At 38.3% G+C, this 9,646-nt stretch overlaps 2 protein-coding genes across 2 annotated transcripts; one reads left to right on the top strand and one right to left on the bottom strand.

Moving 5' to 3' along the window:
* Positions 1-289: 289 nt before the first annotated feature.
* On the bottom strand, positions 290-549 carry SARC_11843 (hypothetical protein; the record flags this gene model as incomplete). The annotated part of the gene is made up of 1 exon (XM_014294064.1): positions 290-549. A coding segment is annotated over one exon (260 nt), but the record flags the coding sequence as incomplete, so codon positions are not given.
* A 6,629-nt stretch (positions 550-7,178) lies between these two features.
* On the top strand, positions 7,179-8,136 carry SARC_11842 (hypothetical protein; the record flags this gene model as incomplete). The annotated part of the gene is made up of 1 exon (XM_014294063.1): positions 7,179-8,136. The coding sequence occupies exon 1, from the start codon at positions 7,252-7,254 to the stop codon at positions 8,134-8,136; it is 885 nt and encodes a 294-aa protein (XP_014149538.1). The 5' UTR covers positions 7,179-7,251.
* Positions 8,137-9,646: the final 1,510 nt, after the last annotated feature.

The raw sequence follows: 9,646 nt of genomic DNA, 5'->3' as shown, positions 1-9,646 counted from the left end.
GTGTGTATGTATGCATGTGTGTGTGTGTGCGTATAGATAGATATAAATATATGTGTGTGTCTGTGTATGTTTGCATGTCTGTGTGTGCGTATGTATATATATATATATATATACATACATATATATATATAAATATATGCATGTATGTGTGTTTGAATATATATATAATATACATCCATGCATACATGAATACATACATACATATATACATACATACACACACACATATATATCACATTGTAAAATGCCTGTCGCTTGTGCTGTTTTGAAAAAACCCTCATGTACAGACCTGATCCACTCCGTCAGATTGTTCACACGATCCACCAACTCATCATGGTATTGGTTTGGGTCGCCGGTGGCGTGTGCTGGATTGATATTAGAGCCGGTGCTCTGCACAGAAGACATATTGGGGATGACTGAGGCAGAGCTTTCACGCAAGGTTACACTCACGCCAACATTACTGTCAGTTATTTTACTGTCGGTGATTTTACTATCAGCAATTTGCACCTTACTCCTTGTGTTCTTTGCTGGAGTAGGAGTGCGGAACATTGTAGTATACATAGTGAGTGGAGCACAAATCAAACTAAGGTGTGGATATACTTGTCGCGCAGGATCCTTGATAGTGGGTTTTTATACCATAATTGCTTTGTAGAGTGCGAAGTGTAATTAATACGGACTGGAAATGGTACTATTTAGATACACCTTGAATAGGCTCAATCCTTTATAATCTGAAGAAAAAGCCGTGTTGTGCTATTATGGACCAGAAGTCCAGGACTGTCAGTCTGTCACTGAACTGGTGTCGCAAACCAAATAAATGTCTAAAATATAAAAGTGTATTTGACATCTCAGCGAAAATTCCGGACCGCGAGTCCTCGATTCTCTGTTTTAAAAAATGTAAATATTTATTTCTATTTATTTTGCATATAAATTTATGCATAGTGCTCTGTGCAGTGTGCACTGAAAAGCGATTGTAAATATTTACATAAGCATTTATGTAAATAGTTTGAAACTTCGCAACTCTACTGTGAGAATGAAAGTAGTTGTTTCAAAGTATACATACAAAATGTAGCGAAATAATTCATATGTTGATTTTTAAAACATTACCATCAACCACCTGGCATGTGTTGCATCTTTGGGGCACGACCAAACATCTGTGTATCTTATTATTCAATGTGCCTGCCTTTCCGTTAAATGTTGCTGAATCATCGTTTTCAATATAATGTCCATATACATTTAATACCGAGGAAAAAAAGATCAATTCGAAGCTTGGGGTTTAAATATATAGTTGTGGTCTTAAAAAAAATAAAAAGGAAACCTAGAGATACGGATATCACCATAAAGGATCTGTTCAGGTCTGTGTATACTCACACGGGTATCCTGCACGCAGAATCGAACTTGCGCGTGGAGAAGCACAGAATACAAGTCTAGCGCAACACCAATCGAATTGATCTCAGAAAGGGTATTTTTTTTATAACCGTACATCAATAAATATTTATAATAGGACATACAATAAACATTGAGTTTTCATTTTTACAATATTTAATGTTGCCTTTCGGAATGAAGACTTTGCCACATAAATACTACTAGTTTGGATTTTGGGCGCATCCAGTATCGCCTGTGATTAGTTCAAGCAGTTTCTAGCTGCACGTACGCCCTATTCTAAAAGAAGTGTGCGTGCAGTGTGATACAAGAACTCACCATCAACGTCGGCATAACTAGGCCGCTCACGCCAAATTAGCAACTTGCAATTTCACGCATCTGCAACGCTCGCCCCATATTATATAACCAAGTGGAAAAATGCGGAAACAGCAAGTTACAAGGACACAGTAATGCTGCCATATGTACGCGCTTTAATTCTAGCTTTCTCAGCCGCTGATTCGAACCATCGCACACAAGACTTCCATTCCATAGCGGCTGCAATCTCATCAGGTTCGGCATCAAATTCCTTGAGCGCATTATATTAGACGTCCGATGTTTTCATATTTATTTGAATTGACCCTCGCTGTAAGCTCTCCTTCCCAGAGAGAAAGCAAGTGCGGATTTTTTCTTCTTCGGGAGTAAGTGCTGGCCGCGTCTGTAGAGCTTTGACCGGAAGGTATTTGTACTATTTATTGTAGTAGTCGAGGGAGGTAAAGATATGTCAGTCGGGGTTAAACTTGTTTTAAGACACAGGCATTTATAAGCCCGTGTATGACGATGCGTGTAGTATGTACTGGCGTGGAATGTGTACGCAATGTAAGTATGCTTCATATGCCGATTCCATTGTTATTTTTGATACATGTAGTCCTAGAAGTGTGTCCATTGCGGTTGATCTAATAATAGCTCCTGAAGGTGCAGCCCTATCGGTAGTCGCAATCGACGCTGAAGAAGACGTATATTTATGGTCATATAACACAGGCATACGGCTTTGATGAGATACATAGGTTCTCAATGCAGATCGTGAACTGAAAGACGTGAAAGAGAGAACCATCCCAGGTGATAATAAAGAAGTCAACGAGTCTGGTTGGAGACTTCGCCCTGATGTTGTGGTTTGTGTAGCTGGGCCGTACGGCACCACCCTATCCATATACTTTTTGAAGCTACGATATTTACGTTCGGCCCGTAACGAGTGTATTCTTATCTAAGCAGGAAGACAGGGCATCCGTGGCATCGGTGTGCATACCGTGAAGAGAGGCAAGAACAAGTATAGCATATCAATATTATTTGTTCAATAATAGTGATATTGTAACATATACATAGCAAGTGCATTAGGAAGGTGAGTGCGACATCCGCAGTTCTTCTAGACGTATTGCTCCTTACGGGTGATACAGTGTTGTGAAGTTCGATTTGCTTCCTTTGCACACAAACGAATAAAAAGGTTCGGCTTGACTTTTGGTATCTGGATGTAGTTTCTTTGCGTCGAATCGGGATCCCCTGGATCCGATTGCGTTCGCGACTACGATATCTGTCCCTTTAATATATCGAGCTCGAACGTGTATACCGGCATATTGAATTTCTATCATGGCGAGCAATTTCAGCGAAGTGGCTCTTCCACAGCATCGTATTGTGTGCGAGTGAGGACTTGGAAAGCAACCGTGTTATTGGAGTGTATCAAACACCCCACACACGTTTTTAGGAGTCCAAGAGCATTGATGTAAAATCGTGTATCACAACAAATTGATCCTACTGTGATGTGCAATTTATATAAAGCCACCGGCCTTTCACATCTATACCTCCACCTCCACCTCCTGCGCCCATACATATACATACGTATTAATGGATAGAACAGCAAGCGAATATGTATCATGGTATAAAACACTACCCCACGGTATTCTGCTGATGTATCTGCAGTCACAATTTTAAAACGTGCAACGGAAGCACTCAGTTGTTCGAAAACCGATTAAAGACTTGCCACTTCTGCGGCTCCTGCTGACTGGGGAGTTGGTTTGTCTGGCCTGGTATAAGACAGCGCATTTCGTTATGACGACGTGTCGAGACCGTTGGAAACTCGATTGCTACCCTGACACATCCAGGCGACATATATTTTATTACATTCAATTTAGAAGGATATATGATGTGAATTGTGATGGAGGAGCGAATCCGAGACCAAATGGAAGAATAAACATATATATGTACGGAGACCTGCTCTGTCGCTGTTCACATGAGAACCGAGATAATTAGAAATTGCAGTTAGGCGCTAAATACAAAGATTCAAACTACAGTGGTATGATCTTAACATCTGTCCCTTTATGCATAGACGTCATAGAGCTGTGTTTTCTGTGACTTTGCTGTATATGTCTGAACAAGAACATTCAGAACTATGATATGCTTGCGTGTCTGTGCGTGTGTGGGCTGTGGAGTCTGTGGACCCAATGTCGTATTCTATTTATCTTCTACTCGTATTAAATCGTGGCGGTAGCACGGTAAATACATCTTCGACGTCCGTTTGTCGTGGATTAAAAAATTGTTCCCACAGAATAAATACCCTCGCTCTAGTAGCGTTTTTAGTTATTATGTAGGGATTTAAAAAAGTATTTTACAACCCGTAGATATTTGTTTTTGTTTTTAAAAACAAAAGAGAAAAGAGCAAGAGAGGAATCCCTTGTACATAAAGGAATAACTGATATTGTTGGTGCAGACTGCAGTCGGAACTCGGATAAATATTTATATTTAGATCACCCTATTTACTTGCTTGGTCCTTTACTTTTTTATACTTTTCTGTCAAAAATTAGAATTTTCAAAAACAAAATATCCAGTGTGATTAGAATTTAGGATTGTGTAAAGGAAGCCATTGCCGTATAAAATAAAATATATTTCGGCCATTTTTTGAGGCCAATATTTGGATTGTTGACAGTCGGCGGCTAAAAAATTGAAACACGCTGCTGCTATGTAAATTCAAACCACAAAAGTGTTCACAAACACCACAAAATGAAGAAGCGAAAGAAAACACTTCAACGACTATCAACAGAGTTATACGCAGCAGGGATTGTCGAAGAGAAAGCACTCTTTACTGATGCGGCTGCGAAGCCTGAACAGATTTATGTCGTGGGTTTGACGCAGGGGGAACACGGACGTCACATAAAAGTAAGAGTTTGAGATATACTGACAACTGCAGTAAACTTGTTCGTTTGTCTGTCGCGTAGGCTATGTCACTTCACCTGACCACCACTCAAGTGCCTTGAACTGTCCGACATGCTTGTCGCAACAGAAAATGACCAATACAAGTGTGCACACAACATATAGTATAGTAACAATACCGGCTACTTGTCAAAGTAGTGTTTTCTAACTTTCGGAGTGACAACACATGTTAATGGGGACTATTGGATAATTGTCAGGTATTTTGAGGTATTCAATTGTGCCATAATCAACCCTAAAAGTGTCTCATATCGACCCAAATAGTGTATAAAACAGCATATCGAAAACGGTCAATTTTTGAGACTTTTGGTTTTGGTGGAGCTCGAACCAACCATTTTTTCGAAAAAGTATCCGGGTGATTTTCAAGAGCAGGTCAGTAAATACAAGCCGTTCAGCGTTTCCGCTATCTATTCTGCTCAGTCCTCGTTAGGGTCACGCCATGCTTGCCCAAGTCCGGGTTTGAAGTAACTAGGAAGGTAATTCTATATCCGACTGCACCATAGAATTTGTCCTATTTACAATTTACATTCACCATGTCAAATTGTCAATCAGGTCAATCACTTGAATCCTGGATCAGTCAAGCGATCTAAGGACAGTCCGATATTTTTTTAGTGATAAATACATTTGTAAAAATCTGTTTCTCACCATTTAGACGTGTCGCAATGAATGCGACGTGTCGTTTTAGAAAACAACACTGATATTAATGCGACGTGTCGTTGTCGCATTGGTCGCAATGGTCATATTTGATCATTTCGACAGACCCCATTCTCGTTTTTTAGTGACCAATCATATGTTCCTAATCCTCACATTTTACATCGATTCAATGATATTCCCGTATATTAAAGACAGTTAATCGGATCACATTTGCGTTTTCGACCGCCTTTATTTGTTGGGCGGGCTAGTAACGAGTTTCAGTTGCTACTTGGCCTTGCTGACATCCTGACAATAAGTATTTAGAAACTAGTAACTACTATCTTAGTATTTTTAGTATATCAATAAACTGTATATGTGTGTAGCTATGCGGTGTGACTATGTTATAGTTATCAAGTATATAGCACGGTCTATTATAGTATCACTACGTCAGTGTTACTTCACCTTTAACATCAGATACAACGACAAAACAGTCGTGCCCTTCTGCCAGTTACTTCAAGGACAAACCTGGATTGGGCATAGTCACCAAAAGACAAAAGTACCAACCGTCACATCACAAAAATTGACATCGCTACTGTCTCCAAAAACTTAAAAAGTACTAACCGTCACACCATAGCTGTCAACCGACATGCCGCTTTCATCTGCGACACGTCGCTTATGAATGCGACACATGTCGTTTGTGAATGCGACATGTCGTTTACATAAACGACCAGTTTCGATGCGACACGTCGTTTTGATAAACGACACCAATTTCATTGCGAGGTGTCGTTGTCGCATACCAGATCAGTTTATGTGATAATCTGACATTTCTTAATTTCGTATATATATGTATGCTGTTTTGTTGATTGGATAAAAATATAAAAATATAAAAACAAATTATTATTAAAAAATTACAGAGAACGTAGTTACTAACTTACTAGTTAAATACGTAGAGAAGACTCAGAACTCAGAAGAGTTGACTATGTAGTATGTGCATAGTACATGTGTACATACATACAGGTCTTGAGTTAAAGTTCTTATCAGTTCTGACTTCTGACTTGAGACTTCTGAGACATTGAGAGTTGAGAGTTGAGACTGAGAGTCAGAGCCGAGTCCGGAGTCACATATCATAATTCCATATGTCAGATCTGAGATCTGAGATCGGCGACCGGCTACGCAAGGCGCAGAGGCGCAGACGAGTGACGACTCTTCAGTCTTCACTCTTGCGACTTGCATCCCAGACCTCTGATGATCTCCCCAGTCTCTCAAAGATGTCTCAAACTCTCAGAGTCTCAGAGACTACTAGAGAGTAGAGACTAGGCAGTATTCAGTCATCAGTGTCCACTGTCCTGTGAGTGTGAGAGAAAAATTGGAAGAGTAGCCAAGGAGTATTTAATTACTCGAAGTGTATTGAGGTTTCACTTTTGACTTTTCAGCCTTTCAAGTTTCAGCCTTTCAGGTTTTTAGTTTTACATATTTACATGTGTGATACTGAATACATACATACATATTGATTATTTTTTGCTTGGTTTAAAAAAAAGAAAAAGAAAAAATAGATAAAGAATAGTATGTAGATAAATAAATATTTTTTACAAAAATTCGGCGTAGACTGGAAACCGGATACCGGGATACGGCAATGGGCGCATAGCCTATAGGCTCTTAGGAGTATGGACATAAGGTATCACATCATATCAATACTACGCACCGAACCATATTTCCCAACAAAACTGGAGAGAAAAAGTGTTATTATTCTCTTCTCGTTCTTATAAGAATCAGCAAGATACATATGTTTGAGATACCACGATGCTGACACCAATACTTATAAGATCGATGCGGCAATAAGTTGTTTTATTACAACGCGGCCAAGTACTCTATATCCTATTAACCGGTGAAATACGACTTTATACAATGGGTTCCCATGCTAGCAAAAGCCATCGGCAGGAAGCCTGTATCGCAGCAGATCCTAGTATTGGATTACAGAAAAACAGCAGAATCCATAAAGGATCGATGAAGCTACGAGATCAACTGAACTGGGGTACCGACAACTTGACTAAGAAACAGAGACGGAGTCAGCTTGAGCAAGTCATGGGCGAACATCTAGAGCACGCTCGTGTTCAAGTATCTCGCGAACCAGTCAGATATCTTGAAAAAAGCACAAGCGCTGAAGATTTCGACAAAGCATCCGTCCCTCCTTTGGTTGAGCAAATGGCGAAGGCTATGAAGCTGTCACCGGCACCACTGAGAAGGAATTCAACACCTCAACAGGAGTATGTGCGAAGACTATCGACTTTTCAGGAAGATGATCAGGTCGTCGAGGCTTTGGATGGCTTGATTAGTATAGGGCAGCAGATACAGGACTGTATAACTGTGCTGAATTACATGACAATTTGTTACGGGGCCGTGGGGGTGAGTGTGGAGCTTTTCTCAAAGATCGATCGAATGCTCCGCGCCTTCAGTCAGTACTGGCAAAAAACGAACTGGCGGGATTTGTTTGACAACCCGGAATGTTACGTACAGGGGTTATCAAGTACTATTTATAGTGTTGCTGCTGCGATAGCGCGCTTAGAAATATTATTTAAGTACGAAATCGAATGCTGTAGTAAAATAGATCCCAGTGTGCCTTTTCCTAAACCTAGTTACGCTTTACAGTTTATTTTAAGCGAAAATGGCACACAGGGGCCAGGTGCCGATCGACACAGTGAATATTTGAACGAATCAGGTACCTTAGAAGCTAGTAAGACGTCGCTATACACGGATGAGGAGCTACCACATCTAGAATATAGTCTGGGGAAATGTTTTAGAGCACTTACCGAAGCACATTGTAAGCTTAAAAACACGACGAAAGGAAATATATTGGCGACACCAGAATTATTTCATATGACAAGGGTGTGATAGCCTCCGCGACCTGAACACAAGAAGTTTTAAAATATACATAATCCCAAAAAGTCATGTATTAGAGAACATGTCCTATAAAAAACAAAAAACAAAACAAAAAGAACAAGGTGAAAGTAAGGCATATTTACAAGAAGCATTCGGAAGCCGAGCAAGAATTACTGAGCGTGTCGGTTTATACCATTCGGTAGCTTAACCAGATCACTCGATGTACTATGTTCTTAAGTTTGTTGACTTTTCTTTTGTTGTTGAAACTGCTTGAGAATTTCCTCCTCCCTTTGTCGTTGCTCAAACTCGGCACGCTCGTCCACATCAGTGAAATCTTCTTGTTTGATTGCGTACATTGAATAAAAGTAGACACCGGTGACAAACGCAAATAAACCGCCGCCGATGAGTACGTTTCCTCGGATGTATCTTCTGCGAGCAGCAATAGCATACCAGGCAGCCCCTTGCCCGTCTATGTTTTGGGAATTTGTAGCGAAAAAAATTAACATATGCTATTATATACGAATAAGGTGTCTATCTGTGAGCAGGTATATAAAAAATTCAACTAGAAGAGACCACCGAAATCAAACTGTTAAATTCAGAAAAAAGTTTGTAAGGATGATTTTGTCATACAGTTCATGATATTTCCTAAACAAGGGAGAAACAACTTCAATATCAAATTAAAGATGATGATGAACATACCGACACACGTCTTACAAAAACGGATGCACATTCACATGCATATGGACGCAGACGCAAAACCTCATGTATAGATACACACACACACACACACACATATATATATATATACATATATATACATATGTATATATATATGTAAGAAAGCATATATACATATACAAATACACGAATACGTAAATACATACACACACACAGACACAAACACATACACAAACACACACATATATATATGCATTCTATATATATAAATATCAATAAATAAATCCATAAAATATACAGATATAGATTATATATAATATAGCAATATAATAACATATACATACGGATATACACAAACATATACAATAACACTAATATATATATACACACAAATAAACATACCTACATACATATGTATAAACATATACATATACTATATATGTATATGTACATACACAAACACACATATATATACAAATATATATATATATATAGACATACAAACATACATACATACATAAATAAAAAAATATATACATATATATATGTATATATATACATGTATACATGTATACATATATACGTATATATATATATTGGATTGTTTGTTTACAAATATTCATAAATTCCTATATATATATATATATGAATACATATATAATATTATATATAAATATTTGTAGGTATATCCATGAATATATATATCCATATATTTATATATATATGCATATCTATCTATCTATATATATATATATACGCTTAAACATATTAACATACATTCATACAATATATATATATATATCGTATATATACATGAATATATAAGTATATACATGTGCACAAA

Source organism: Sphaeroforma arctica (assembly GCF_001186125.1).
Source record: "Sphaeroforma arctica JP610 unplaced genomic scaffold supercont1.1912, whole genome shotgun sequence".
Classification (NCBI taxonomy): Eukaryota; class Ichthyosporea; order Ichthyophonida; genus Sphaeroforma; species Sphaeroforma arctica.
This window is presented reverse-complemented; position numbering and strand designations above follow the sequence as displayed.